General features: G+C 49.0%; 1 protein-coding gene across 1 annotated transcript in view; it reads right to left on the bottom strand.

Moving 5' to 3' along the window:
- Positions 1-15,784, bottom strand: part of LOC114605999 (uncharacterized) — a 49,121-nt gene that overhangs the window by 9,621 nt on the left and 23,716 nt on the right. Inside the window, 3 exon segments of the mRNA XM_077935472.1 lie at positions 8,878-8,892; positions 12,283-14,302; positions 15,264-15,408. Of these exon segments, the coding sequence (XP_077791598.1) occupies positions 8,878-8,892; positions 12,283-14,177 (1,910 nt within the window). The 5' untranslated portion in view covers positions 14,178-14,302; positions 15,264-15,408.

Here is a 15,784-nt window from a genome sequence, read left to right on the forward strand (position 1 = left end):
TCTGCTTGAAACCAAATGACACTAAAGCCTCATGGAAACATTTGTTCCAAGATCTTGCAGCCTGTTTGAGACCGTATAGAGCTTTGTTTAATTTTAACACTCTATTGGAACCTGTCTCATAACCAGGCGGTTCGGCTAGATACAGGTCTTCTGATATTGATGCATGTAAATATGCAGTCTGAATGTCAAAATGGTTTAACAGGAGTTTTCGCTTTGCTCCAAGCGTTAAAATCAGCCTTACACTGTCCCCCTTAGCAGTAGGGGAAAAAGTCTCGTCATAATCTTTTCCAGGCCTCTGAGAGTATCCTTGAGCCACTAAACGAGCTTTGTATTTGTACTCTCCTGTCACCAGAGGTTTAAGTTTGTACACCCACCTGCAGCCTACAATCTTTGCCCCCTCAGGCGCTGCTACTGGTGTAAAAACCTTGTGCTCATTCAGAGAGGACATCTCTTCCTCCATTGCCTGTTTCCAGCGCTCTGCCTCCTCTTTTGGTAACTTTAACACCTCCTGAAAACTCTTGGGTTCTGCAATCACACTAAACACATTTGCAGTATCTGGGGAAAAACGCACCGGAGGCACTCCTTTGTTTTGTCTTTTAGATCTTCTGGGAGAAAATTTTTCTTCTGACCCACTTTCCTCCTCAGAACTATGACCTCTCTTTTGTTGCTTAGCAACTGATCTTTGGCTAACTCCACTTTCTTGAGAGCTCTTATCTGAACTTTCCTCCCCCTCAGACTCTGATTCTCTGTGTCTACCTTCAGAGTCATGAAGCTCCTGGGAAGGTTCAAACCAAACCTCAGTATTGGCATGTAGTCTCTCCCAGCCACTATGATCACAAAAACTGGCATTCCTGGAGATCACAATGCCATTTGTCCCTTCAGCAAAACGGAAAATTTTTCCCAGCTCCTGGTAACCCACAAACACTAACTGTTTGGTCTTAGGATCTCCCTTCTTCCTCATTTGTTTCGGAATTAATACCCAGGCTTTTGATCCAAACACATGCAAATGGTCAATTTTGGGTTTTTTCTGAAACAATTTAAAGTACGGGGTTGTACCTATTGTTTGATGAAAGAGCCTGTTTTGGAGATAACACGCGGTGAGCATGCTCTCCCCCCAATAAGACATGGGCAAATCAGCATCGTCAAGCATGGCAAACATCATATCTTGTAAAGATCTGTTTTTCCGTTCTGCAACGCCATTCTCCTCTGGGGAAAAAACGTTCGTTTTTCTATGCCCAATGCCACGCCTCTGTAACCAATCTTTAAAGGCATTTGACATAAATTCGCCACCTCTGTCCGTCTGAATCCTTTTGAGTTTAATGGACAGAAATCTTTCCACAGATGCCACCCAGCCTTTAAACTTAGTGAACACATCACCCTTGTTCTTCATGGGAAAAACCCAAGAATAACGTGTGGCGTCATCCACAATTGTTAGTGAAAAACGCGATCCACCCCTGCTTACAGCAAATGGACCAATTACGTCCATGTGAACCAGCTGTAGCGGTGACTCACTAACTCTGTCACTTCTGGGGTAAGAGACTCTGTGGGTTTTAACCTTTTTACAAACATTACAATCAAGGTACTTGTTACAACTCTTTAAATCACCCCCATCAGCCAATTCAGACATTTTTAGTACACTTTTCCAGCAAGCATGCCCCATTTTCCTATGCAATAAGTGCACACAGTCGTCATGTATAGCTTTGTTATTCACTGCAGACTGAGATTTACTGACTACTGCTGCAACTTGAGATCCTGCTTTAAGCCAAAACAAGCCTCCCTCTGACTTAGCAGTGCCTAAAATCTCACCAGCCTTCTTAATAATGCAACTGTCTCCTTCAAAATGCACTTTAAACCCAGCTTTTAGCAAACAATCTACAGACATCAGATTGCTCCTTAATGACGGCACACAAAGTACATTTTGCAGGCATTCACGAAGACAAGGAACAAAAACTGCACCCCCCGAAATCACTTCGGAAGTACTTCCGTCTGCTAGAGCCACCTGGCTGCGCTGTGCTGAGTTATTGGAAACAAACAATTCATCTGAATTTACGATGTGGCGAGATGCTCCCGAATCGACCACCCAGACCGCTTGTTTCTCATCAGCAATCTTGACCTCGCCGGTCACCAGCTGAGCCGACTGTTTTTGTTTGAAGAATTTCTTTTTACGCTGCTGCTGCTGCTGCTGATCTCGTCTCTGCTCCTGCACCGGCCACTGAGACTTGACCAACTCCGGACATTGTCGTTTTAGATGCGCTGAAGACCCACATCGGAAACAACGCCTAACAGCAAACGCTGACTCCTCACCGGTACACTGCTCTTGCTTCACCTCTGGCACGGCATGAAAACTCCTTCCAAACCGCCCACCTGTAGAAGCCTCTGCAGCCAACGACCTTTCTTGCCTCTTCTGCCATTCTTCAATCAAACGCCCAGTAACATAGCTAACTGATAAATCATGCTCCTGCATGCCTTCTAGAGACAAAACTAAATTATCCCAGCTTTCCGGGAGAGAACTCAAAATAATAGCCACCTTCTCCTGCTGGTCTAATGCACAGTCTCTTTCCTGTAGCGCAGCAAACTTTAACTGTAAACTGTGTAGGTGTTCCTGCATTGTAACCCCAGGCTGTAACATTGCCTTGTACAATGCCTTGCGAATGAACAGCTTGGAAACCGCTGTCTCACGCACATGGAGTTCTTTAAGTGCTTGCCACACACCTCTAGCTGTCTTGATTCCCCTCACATACGGCAACTGGGAATCTTCCAGCCCCAAGACAATTGTGGCCCTTGCTCTTTGGTCTTTATCGAGGTCTTCATCATCAGGCTTCACAGGAAACTTACTCACCACTTGCCAGAGACGATCCCTCTGCAGCACTGCCTGCATGCGTTCCGACCACAGCAAGTAATTGGAGTCATTCAGACGCTCAAAAGCCACCTGAACTGGTTGTGAGGCCATCTTGAGAGCGATGTCCCTGGAACCCGGAACCAGCTACTCACGACCACCGAGAGAGAAAACAGGAACCACAGCACCCAGCACTCACACGCTGCAGCTGTTGTCCTTGTGTCCGCTGCGTCACCAGCTCACCACGGTCAGGAACCAGCCAGAGTCCATCTGCTGCACCAGCAGGAACAACAACTTCTGGAACTACTGGAACCAACGCCGTTGATGCTGACACCACCGCAACTCAGGCTGGCAGCACAATGCCCATAACCTCATGGAACTTTGAAGTGTCAGGCATAGCCCTATTGGCTTTAGCCCAAACGTAGCAGAGTTTTCCTGCACAGCGAAGAAGCTAGTTGCGGCAGTAATGACTAGTCAGCTAGACTCAGAATAACTATTTACAGGATTTATTAAAAAAAGGAAAAATAAAACCAGCAGAGTTTCTGCATACAAAACAAAGCAAAATAAATCCTCTCTTTCTCTCTCTCTCAAAACCATACACAGCACTTCTACTCCTAACAACACCTCACTTCAAACTGAGCTAGCAAACCCTTGATAACAGAGTTGAGTGCTGGTCGTTAACCAATCAGAGTGAGTAGTTTCTAGGTCAAGCAGACCTGGGCTTTCTGCCAAGAGTAAATTGACACTGCCCTGAGTTAATTGTGCGAAGCTAGAATCTGCAAGTTTCCCACGAGAACCAATTAACAGAAACTGAACAGTTTCGGAGTCCCTAGACACATAGACAGTGACAGGGGCTCACATTTTACATCAGACATAATCCAACAAGTTGCCAGTGCCCTTGGAGTCAAATGGAAGTTGCATACCCCATACCACCCCCCTTCTTCCGGACAAGTTGAAAGAATGAACCAGCAGCTTAAATCACAGCTGGGAAAACTATGCACAGACTCTGGCATCAAATGGGTCAATGCCCTTCCACTAGTCCTACATAATCTAAGAGCATGTCCCCGCGGAAACCTCAAACTATCTCCCTACGAACTACTATTCGGGCGCCCTTCCCCAGTATATAACACCCAGTTCCCAACATCAGAACTAGAGGTGGGTGAGTCAGAATTAACTAAATACGTAATACAACTCCAAAAGCAACTCATTACCCTCCACAGATACGCGGCCTCAGGTCAAAACATTCCTCTGGATGAAAACATCCACCCGTACCAACCAGGCGATTGGATACTAGCAAAGACTTACCATAAGGTACCCCTACAGCCCACTTGGGAGGGCCCTTACCAAGTACTTTTAACCACTCCAACTTCCGTTAAGGTAGCAGAAAAGACAGCCTGGTTACATCACACCCGCTGCAAACCCGCCTCAGCACCCGAACCTGCCTCTGACGACTCACCGTACTGCACCCCAGACCGACCGGCAGACAGCGACACCGATACAGAGGACGACCAACAGACCGGACCAGATCGGGGCACGAATCGAGCCCAACAGACCGGACCAGATCGGGGCACGAATCGAGCCCAACAGACCGGACCAGATCGGGACACGAATCGAGCCCAACAGACCGGACCAGATCGGGGCATGAATCGAGCCCAACAGACCGGACCAGATCGGGGCGTGAATCGGGCCCAACAGACCGGACCCGACCAACCGCATTCATCAACCTATTGGACCTCCGAAATCATCACAGCAGCTGACCAGCACGACCAACCCCCCATCCGCCTAAAACTCTGCAAAGCTCCACCGCTCCCCATTTGACAGCTCTGCAGTTTGACAGCTCCACCGCTCCCCATTTGACACCTCTGCAGTTTGACAGCTCCACCGCTCCCATTTGACAGCTCTGCAGTTTGACAGCTCCACCGCTCCCCATTTGACAGCTCTGCAGTTTGACAGCTCCACCGCTCCCCATTTGACAGCTCTGCAGTTTGACAGCTCCACCGCTCCCCATTTGACAGCTCTACGTCCTCCGCTATGATGACTTCCGCCATACCCGCCCTGCTTCTCCTCCTTATCACCAACACCCTCTCTCAAAACACCACAATCTCACATGCTTTTTGCCCTGGATTACAAACTGAATACGAATACCTGGACTTTGGAATTGTGGATATGGTAAAAAGAGGAACATTAGACCGCCTTGGAGATTTCGAATTCTGCTTGCCTGAGACCCGCGTCCTCCTTCGACACTCCATATCACCGATGCTTGCCGCACACCAAGCCTGGGAACTTTTTATTCGCTCACCCTCTTACACACCCCTGGGCAAACTCATTCTCACAAGAGACGGCCCTTGGAACCGAGCCCATTGCCTCAACGGCTCCTACGTACTTTTCTCTGATGGTACACCGCAACAAACACTGAACTGGACCCTCCTCAACAATGGTGGCGGTGAGTCAGTTTATACTGACCAGAACCACCCCACAGACCGCCTAATTCACGGATTCTACTGCCAAAGAGTAGATTCCGCCCCCCGCCAAACCATCTTACAAGGAGTCTGCCTCCGAAGGTACTGCTGCGTTTGGGATATAGGGCTCGCCTACAACTGGGACGGCAAAGCGTACCTAGAGGGATGGCATTATTCCGCCACACCCCCAACCGAATGGGACACCACCGGACCACTTTTATTCTGCTGGATATTAGAAAGACTATCAAAGGGGGGTGGTCTGATATCAAGCGGCCATAATCCTTCGACCGAGCAGTCACGTACCCTGCCTTCCCTCCAGGTGGACATAACAACCTTGATAGCCATCGTGATGGGTTCAGACAGAAGCCTATCAGGGATACAATGGACTGCATACTCTAGTGTATTCCGCACGGACTTTCACAAAGGAACTGTGACCGGATTCCCCTCAGGGGGCAGGAAACTTCGTCTTTCTCTTTTGTTTTTCAACATGACTCATGCGGGGAGGGGGTAGGAGGCTCCGGCCAGGTGTCAGGACACTCGGATTACCTGTGCAGCCCCTCCCCGACTCCTCCTTCTTTTAATATAATCATGATGTAAATGTGATGTAATTCTGAGGGTGTAACTTGGGGGATTAGCAACTAATAAAAGTCAGGGTCTCCTTTGTTCGGGGCTTCCATTTTGCTTCACCTCGTGGACGGTGGGAGCCCTGTCGCGACAGTCTTTACCAAAATAAAGACCAAGCCTACTGGCTGCTGTTTTGCTCTGACTTGCCCTGGTCGGTGTCTTCCTTTGTCCAAGAAGAGCCCTCGGATTTTCCGGTAACATGTCTATCATGAAAATGGGTCCCTTGACTGGGAAGATTCATGCAGTCGCTGTCATCGGATGCTTAAGGATTGTATCTCAGCTTGTCAGTCACTCTGACACTGCCTACAAAGAATAAGAGGAACAGAAATGCTTTTGAGGTGCTATTCCATGGACTCTGCACCCCTGTTTCTGATGACAGGTGTACATTATCCTCATCCTCAATGAACCAGGCAGTGGAAAATACACTTAAAGATGGAAGCCTAAGAGAAAGGAAAAGGTTTCTGGCTGATTCCTGGGCTGGATGGAGAAACAAAGGAGGCCCCTTCAGAGATTCCCCGTGGGCGACACGATGGAGAGTCTCCTCACGGACTGGTCTTCCTGTATCTCTCTCTCCCCGCCCCCACGCCAATGCTGCCCTTCCCTGCCCCAGGGATGCTCCCCCCGACTTCCTCGACCCCCTCCCTCTTTCCCTGAGTCTCCCCTGCACCCAGAGGCCGCCTTGGCGGGGCTCACCCCTCGCCCTGCGCGCCTAATCTCTCCATCCAGAGGACACCCCCCCCCAACACCAGCCACACGGGGGTCTCTATCCAGGCATCCCACGAGCCCGTTAACCCTTTCATGGCCCGCCTTTCTCCGTGCAGATCTCACATCGCCCCAGGGATGCCTGTGCGGGGGAAACGGGGCAAGGAGGCCTTCGTGGGGACCCCTTGGGTGGGGGCCCCATGTCCGCCGCTGCCAAGGCGCCTAAGGAGCCAAGGAAAGCCCCCTTCGCAGCACGCGTGCAGGGATCCAGCCCATGCCTATGGGGCCCGCGAAAGGCGCTTTGGGGAGCTGGCGGGGTCTCTGGATCCTTCTCTCGCCCCCCGCACCCCCTTTACCTCTTTGTCCTCGCTCCCGATTCTCCTTTCCTTTCCTGCAACATCCACGGGGGGGGGGGTCCCTGCCGCCCCTCCTCTCCTTTCCGAAAGCGCGCGTCCCTAGAGCTACGGCGCAAATCAGCAATCTGGCGCTGAAGAGCCACTTACGGGAGAAGCAGGCAGTTTGGGAGGAGGGTTCATCCCCCCCCCTATTCCGGGAACAGAGGTCGGGTGGCGAGGAGGAGGAGCAACATATTGGGGAGGGGATTTGGGGTTGTGGGAGCGGGGTGAGAGGAGGATGTGCCGGGAGGGGAGGGAAAGAATTGAGACGGGACGGGGAGGAAGGTTATTCCCCTCCCGTTTTCCTCCTGTAGATCAGGAGAGCGGGTGAGGGGCTGATCCTGGCAATCCAAATACAAATTGGGGTCCCCCACCCCACAATGTTTACAGCATGGATGCAGGGATCTAGGCCACGCCGACGGGACGCATGAAAGGCGCTTTGGGGAGCTGGCGCGGCGTCCCTCCCTGGGTCCTTTTCTGTCCCGCCCCCCCCCGCGACCCCTTTACCTCTTTCTCCTCGCTCCAGATTCTCCTTTCCTTTCCTGCAACATCCACCGGGGGGGCGGTGTCGCCTGCTGCCCCTCCTCCCCTTTCCGAAAGCGCGCGCCCCTAGAACTACGGCGCAGAGCAGCAATCCGGAGTGGAAGCTCCACTTCCGGGAGAAGCAGGCAGGTTGGGAGGGGGGCTCTCCCCCCCCCTTCCCGGAACAGAGGTCGGATGGCGAGGAGGAGGAGCAACATATTGGGGAGGGTATTCCGGGTTGTGGGGGCGGGGTGAGGGAAGGATGTGCCGGGAGGGGAGGGGAGGAACAGGGGGGAGGGAGAGGAAAGTTTCCCTCCTCCCCTCTTCCATCTGTGGATCAGGAGAGCGGGGAGGGGCTGATCCCGCAATCCAATTACAAAGTGGGTCCCCGCCCCCAATGTTAACATTGTAAAATCCTTCCCGTGCGTCCGTGTTTTAGGTATTGGTGCTCTTCAAACCAGGAGGGGGGACAGTTATACGACTCCCCAAAACCCCACCAGAGCCTCGGACTAAGGCCAGGACAATGACCGTTGACACAGGCACCTTCCATGCACAACAGCAAAGAGGCTCAGGAAAGCAGCCTATACAATTGTAGCAAGAAGTGGATACCATGAATCGGACTGTTTCCTCCGACTCTCCAATACTGTATAGAAAACTGTAGAAACGTCAAATATCGCCAAGTCAACAGTTTGACGGATTTCCTGGGTTCCAACGCCTAATGACTCCTCTGGAATTGGGGAATCCAATTCATAATCCATAATCCCTTTGGAGGCAGGAGGCGATCAAGGGCAGCACATGCCCCGGACAGAAATCCATCGGGATGGTGGATTGAATCCTGATGCGTTTAAAGCGTTTAAAGCAAAGCAGCTAGTAAGCCCGGTCTTTATTGATCTGTTGCAACAGGGTCCTCACTCACCACACGCAGGAGGGAGGAGGAACCCAGAACAATGGCACACAAGGCCTTATATAGACATTTTAAATGCCCTGCCCTGGAGCTCAAGACTATCCCTCCATACATCATACATACATGACAGAAGGGGTGTAACTCCAGACCACCATCCCCAGATACATCATACCTACATTTCAGAAAGGGCGGTTTACAGCAGAAACCTGAGTGGTTTGTTTACCTCCTGTCTGCCAGGTTACCTGTTTAATGGTCACTTGATTGGATTCCCAGGGGAGCCTGGCCAGGCTTTTGCAATGATAAATACTTAGTTCCTGTGCCAGGTCACAGCCTCACACCAGATTCATATCTTAAATGTGCCCTTAAGACAGGATTTGTGAAGGAAAAGACAATGGGGAGGCTCCTCCCATCTCTGCCTCTCTTCTAAACTGGAACCAGTGAAGGCAGTGAGTTCCCTGTGTGCCTTTCTGGAGGTGGTTGGAGGATGGATGGCAGCTAAGAGATTGAGGCTGAATCCAGACAAAGGAGGCAGGTGTGGGGGACTCCCGGTTCCTGATGGCGTAACAGTGCCCCTAAAGGACCAGGTCATCACCTTTGAGTATTGGGGTCAGTGGCCCTATTCCTCCAGCAGGAGCGATTGTGGGGCTTCCTCGCCCGCTTCCATTCAGCTCCCCCATTCCCATAGGGCAATTCTTCTTCAGCCATTGTGGGAGCAGATGGGCTGGAAGCTGAAGCGGCTTCCCTTGGAGTAGGCTTTGTTTCCCTTTCTGCTGACCTCCGTCTCTTGGATTGTGGCCAGCTTTCCTCTTCCATTTTCCTGAATGCTGAGCAGTGTTGGATGTGTAGGGAAGTGAAATTCACTCCATAACTTTTCTGCAGGGTTCCCTCCGCAGCACAGAAGGATGGGGGGAGGGAGGAACACGTACTAATAAACGAACACTCCTGTGAATGGAGAGAAGCATAAAGTGGAGTCCCCTATAGATCAGTATTGGGACCTGTGGCTTTTCAACCTGTTCATAAATGACCTAGAGTTAGGAGTGAGCAAGGAGGGGGCAAAGTTTGCTGGTGGCAGTAAATTGTCCAGGAGTGTTCAAACAAAGAGAGATTGCAAGGGGCACCTAAAAGAGCTCTCCAAACGGGGTGATTGGGCTGAAAATACAGTTCATTGTCAAGGAGATTAAAGCAATGCATTTTGGGGGGCAGGGAAACACCCTCTTAATATCATGTGCAGGATCATGGGGTCTGAACTGGGTTTCTCTGTGTGCTCTAGGAGACCAGGGGAGAGGGGAGCTGGTCGCAGCGGGAGGGGGGGGACTCCCTGGATGCTTCAGCAGCCGGCATCCTCTGGGTCTTCTGGCCCCGTCTTCTCCTCCCTCCTCTCCTGAACTGCTCTCTGCCCCAGCCTCTTCCTGCTCACCAAACCCTGTTTCCTCCAGCTTGCAACATCTTCCCTCCCGCTCTGCTCCATTTTCTCCCTCTTTTTGCTCAATGCCATCCCACCACCAGTCCCCAGGCTCTGAGCCTTCTTCCCTTGGGGGTTCCCCAGCTGGTGCCTCCCCCTCCCCACACCCAGCCGGTCCATGACAGCAAAAGCGACCATAGCAGTAAAATCAGTATGATAGTAATATGCACTCTGGTAGGAATACTCCCCAGCAGCAGGATTGAATAATAACTTATTATTCAGGATCACACTTCAAAACGACCTTGACAGTTTAGAGAACTGGGCAAAAGCAAACAAGATGAATTTTAACAGGGAGAAATGTAAAGTATTGCACTTGGGCAAAAAAAATGAGAGGCACAAATACAAGATGGGTGACACCAGGCTTGAGAGCAGTACATGTGAAAAGGATCTAGGAGTTTTGGTTGACCACAAACTTGACATGAGCCAACAGTGTGACGCGGCAGCTAAAAAAGCCAATGCAATTCTGGGCTGCATCAATAGGAGCATAGCATCTAGATCAAGGGAAGTAATAGTGCCACTGTATTCTGCTCTGGTCAGACCTCACCTGGAGTACTGTGTCCAGTTCTGGGCACCACAATTCAAGAAGGACACTGACAAACTGGAACGTGTCCAGAGGAGGGCAACCAAAATGGTCAAAGGCCTGGAAACGATGCCTTATGAGGAACGGCTGAGGGAGCTGGGCATGTTTAGCCTGGAGAAGAGGAGGTTAAGGGGTGATATGATAGCCATGTTCAAATATATAAAAGGATGTCACATAGAGGAGGGAGAAAGGTTGTTTTCTGCTGCTCCAGACAAGCGTACACGGAGCAATGGATCCAAACTACAAGAAAGAAGATTCCACCTAAACATTAGGAAGAACTTCCTGACAGTAAGAGCTGTTCGACAGTGGAATTTGCTGCCAAGGAGTGTGGTGGAGTCTCCTTCTTTGGAGGTCTTTAAGCAGAGGCTTGACAACCATATGTCAGGAGTGCTGTGATGGTGTTTCCTGCTTGGCAGGGGGTTGGACTCGATGGCCCTTGTGGTCTCTTCCAACTCTATGATTCTATGATTCTAACTTCTGGGAATATGGAAAAGTACTATCTTCACCAAACCCCATAATAAGCAGGAGCTCTGGGGTTCCCCTATATGGTTCATGATTGAAGATGGGCCCCCCAGGAGACTTCCCTGGCACCTGCAGCCCCACCTTCCCCATCCTACAAATAGGCTTGGGGGAAAATCTCCCATTCAATTTCAGGATTTCAAGTTTTTTTCAGAATGTGCAGGGAGCAGGGATGAAGTTCTGTTGAATAAGTAGTGTTTTGAAATCATGCAGTGGTGGTGTGACAGAGTTTGGTACATGCCATCTTGCATGCATGAGTAGACCAACTCCAGGGCATGAGGCACATAGCAGCAGGGTAGGGGCCACGTGTAGAGCAAGTCCCACACTGAGGTCAAAAACACACACAGAGGCAGCAGGACTTCTTCAGTAATAGTTTACTGAGCTTTCAAAGCATACAGTTCTCACTGGGTCCCCAGTGAGGCACAAAACTTAGCTCCTGAGAGCAAATCCAGTTCCAGCAGTAAAATCATACAGCACACAGGATGTCTAAGTCAGGCACACACACCAGCAGAAGGGAGCAAGGGAGGAAAGAGGCTGGAAGGACACAGGGCAATGGATGTGTGTGTTTCGCTTCCTGTTGCCTGGGAGGAAAGTCAGCAACTCAGCATCTGCAGGGACGTCATGAAGAAAAGCTTTCTGCCGCTGCTTGCAGGCACATCCCAGAAATACACACAGTGATTCACGGTGTATTGCCATATCAGTAGTTCTTCAAATGTTATCACGATGTGGTCTAGAAACCGGTATTGGACAAGATATAAATATATAGCCCAGCCCTAATCCTCACTCACCACCAGCAAACCAGATTCATCCTATCTCTCAAAAGGTACTTTACCTGTTAGATTATACTTACATTGTTTGACATTGCCTTCAAAATTTCATTGCTGTGAAGAAAGAGTGGACACTGAAAGGAAAATGTCCCGTTCTCCATACTTCTAAATGGGTTCTCCCATGTGAAAGTCCCTGGATGTTCCTTAAACACTCCATTGTAAATAAAGCACTTTTTGCAATCTTTTCATTTACACTGCTTCTCCTCTTAGAGTTTGTTGATGGTTTGTAGGGTTTCAACTCCTAAGGTTCTTCCTGTGCATGAGTATGTTGATTTAGAACTTCCACTAGGACTGAACCTGTATCTACTTTCCTGATATTTATAAGGTTTTTCTTTTGTGTGAGTTCGTTGACAGAAATCAAGGGTTCCGCTCTGAGTGCAGCTCCTTCCACAGTCCATACATTTAAACAGTTTCTCCCGTGTGTCTGCTGATGTTTTCTAATGGTTTCAAATGGTTTCTCCCCTGTGTGAGTCCGTTGATGCATATTGAGGTGTCCACTCTTACTGAAGCTCTTTCCACACTCCATACATTTATATGGTTTCTCCCCTGTGTGAATCCGCTTGTGTAATTTAAGGTCTCCATTCTGACTGAAGCACTTTCCGCACTCCAGGCATTCAAATGGCTTTTCCCCTGTGTGAGTCCGTTGATGTATATTGAGGTTTCCATTCCGACTGAAGCTCTTTCCGCACTCCATGCATTTAAATGGTTTATCCCCAGTGTGAGTCCGTTGATGTATATTGAGGTGTCCACTATGACTGAAGCTCTTTCCGCACTCCATGCATTTAAATGGTTTATCCCCAGTGTGAGTCCGTTGATGTATATTGAGGTGTCCACTATGACTGAAGCTCTTTCCACACTCCATACATTTATATGGTTTCTCCCCTGTATGAGTCCGTTGATGTGTTCTAAGGCATCCATTATCACTAAAGCTCCTTCCACACTCCATACATTTATATGGTTTCTCCCCTGTGTGAGTCCGTTGATGTATATTGAGGTTTCCACTCTGACTGAAGCTCTTTCCACACTCCATGCATTTAAATGGTTTCTCTCCTGTGTGAGTCCGCTGATGTGTTCTAAGGTTTCCATTATCACTAAAGCTGTTTCCACACTCCATACATTTATATGGTTTCTCCCCTGTGTGAGTCCGTTGATGTATATTGAGGTGTCCACTCTGACTGAAGCTCTTTCCACACTCCATGCATTTAAATGGTTTCTCTCCTGTGTGAGTCCGCTGATGTGTTCTAAGGCTTCCATTATCACTAAAGCTGTTTCCACACTCCATACATTTATATGGTTTCTCCCCTATATGAGTCCGTTGATGTAGTCTAAGGTTTCCATTTAAACTGAAGCTCTTTCCACACTCCATACATTTATATGGTTTCTCCCCTGTATGAGTCCGTTGATGTGTTCTAAGGTATCTATTCTGACTGAAGCTCTTTCCGCATTCCATGCATTCAAATGGTTTCTCCCCTGTGTGAGTCCGTTGATGTATATTGAGGTGTCCACTCTGACTGAAGCTCTTTCCACACTCCATGCATTTAAAGGGTTTCTCTCCTGTGTGAGTCCGCTGATGTGTTCTAAGGGTTCCATTATCACTAAAGCTCTTTCCACACTCCATACATTTAAGTGGTTTTCCTCCTGTGTGAGTCTGTTGATGCCTGTTGAGTTGGCAACTCGTACTGAAGCTCTTTCCACACTCCATGCATTTAAAGGGTTTCTCCCCTGTGTGAATCCGCTGGTGTAATTTAAGGTCTCCATTCTGACTGAAGCTCTTTCCGCATTCCATGCATTCAAATGGTTTCTCCCCTGTGTGAGTCCGTTGATGTATATTGAGGTGTCCACTCTGACTGAAGCTCTTTCCACACTCCATGCATTTAAATGGTTTCTCTCCTGTGTGAGTCCGCTGATGTGTTCTAAGGTTTCCACTGGTACTGAAGCTCTTTCCACACTCCATACATTTATATGGCTTCTCCCCTGTGTGAGTCCGTTGATGTTTTCTAAGGTTTGCATTGAAACTGAAGCTCTTTCCACACTCCATACATTTATATGGTTTTTCCCCTGTGTGAGTCTGTTGATGTATATTGAGTTGTCCTCTCTGACTGAAGCTTTTTCCATATTCCATACATTTAAATGGTTTCTCCCCTGTGTGAGTCCACTGATGTAAACTTAAGTGTCCATTCTGACTGAAGCTCTTTCCACAATCCATGCATTTGAATCCTTTCTTGCCCATGTGAGTCCGCTGATGTGTTCTAAGTTTTTCACTATCGGTGAAACTTTTCTCACTCTCCATACCTTTAAATGGTTTCTCCCCTTCTTGATATCGCTGATGTGAGCTATGTGTGCTCATTCAGTGAAGCATATTCCACATTTCACACATTTTAATGTCTATACCTAATGAAATAAAGTGTACCATCCCTCAGAATTCTGAATGTCTTCTCCATCACCTTCTTCAAAGTAGGAGGAAAGGAAATCCTGTTTGGGTTTCAAGGAAGAGAAGAAAGGGGAAGAGAACACAGCAAGCGCCATTAGCACCTTCTCCTATTTCAACATCTCCTACATTCCCCTGCCTCCTACCCATGTTCCCAGTTTTGAGGAAACGAAGATGCAATGTCACCAAATGATAGTAATGCATAAGCAACCTTTCATAATCCTTAGTGATCGTTAATATAGCAGCATGAACTTGGAATACAGCCTTTTCAAATCAATTGTTTCCTCAAAGGAAAGGCAGCTGCTCTTTGTATATGATAAGACTGTCTCTTTCTCTGGTTCATCGTTCCTTTGGAAATTTCCCATTCTCTGCATCATAATCCTCCATCCACCCCAGTTTCCACCTCTAGATCTTTATGAATCACCTGCACAATCCCATTGGCCTCAGGAGGTCCATATAAACCATTTTGTGAGACTCAGGTCTTCATCTTTTCCAGGGACTGTGGTCTGGGTCAGTCAGAGAACTAGTGACAAGGCTTGGTGCTTGGCGTCAGCTGAATGGGTGCTCAGGGAAGCTCCTGTTCTTGGAAATGGACCTCAGTCTACATGCCTCACATTGCATGGAGAGAGCAGGAGAAGCAGAAGGAAAGCTGGTGGCACATGGGAATCCCAAATGGAAACACCCACCCCCATTGCTCCTTATTATAATGATGTGCTGCCTCATCTTGTGCCTGTCTCCTGACACAAGACTATCCTAATCTGACACTGAAAAAGCTGGATATTAAAGGCAAATGGACAACTGTACTTAGCGGGAACTTCATCCTTGAATATGTGGTATTGATTCATTAACAACCTGAAGTTGTGTTATTTCTTGATATATGAATTTATTCCTGATCTGTCTTAAATATCATAATTATAGGACGGCTTGGGGTGTTAGGGGAGCGGTAGTACCTTTGGTAGGGGTAATTTTTCCACCATTGGTCCCCACCCTGCACTCAGCTCTCACCTGTGGCTTCCAGAAGCTGTCAGCATGCAAAATGGGCCGCAATCTCAGGAACAACTTCAACCGGCCGGCTAGACCAGGTGAGGATACCTGATGGGTCTCAAATCCTTGGTGGGTTCGGGAATTCTGCTGCAGGTGAAGGCAGACCCTGGTGGATGGAGAGGAGGAGAAAAACAGTGAATCCCACAGTCAAAAAGGCAGATTCTGCCCATGCTGTAGAGGAAAGTGAAGGGCAGATGGGATCGTCAACCGGGGAAGTGAGCCCATTGAGAAGGAAAACTTTGGTCCTAAACCTTCACTGCCTCGATGACTTCCAGGGGCAGTGCGAACGGCAATGGTGGTCTCCTTCCATCTGTGAAGGGGAAGCTCTGCAGAAAAGGGTCGTCCGCTACGGCGAAGCGGAGACCCAGGTTGGAAACCCACAGGCAGCGATAGCCTGTGGCCGTGGGACTCGGCGGGCACCATCAGCGCCCCTTGAAATGTTGAAGGGACCTCGTAAGGGGCTCCAGAACGTGAAAGGGCTG

Source organism: Podarcis muralis, chromosome 10, assembly GCF_964188315.1.
Source record: "Podarcis muralis chromosome 10, rPodMur119.hap1.1, whole genome shotgun sequence".
NCBI classification, from domain to species: Eukaryota; Metazoa; Chordata; class Lepidosauria; order Squamata; family Lacertidae; genus Podarcis; species Podarcis muralis.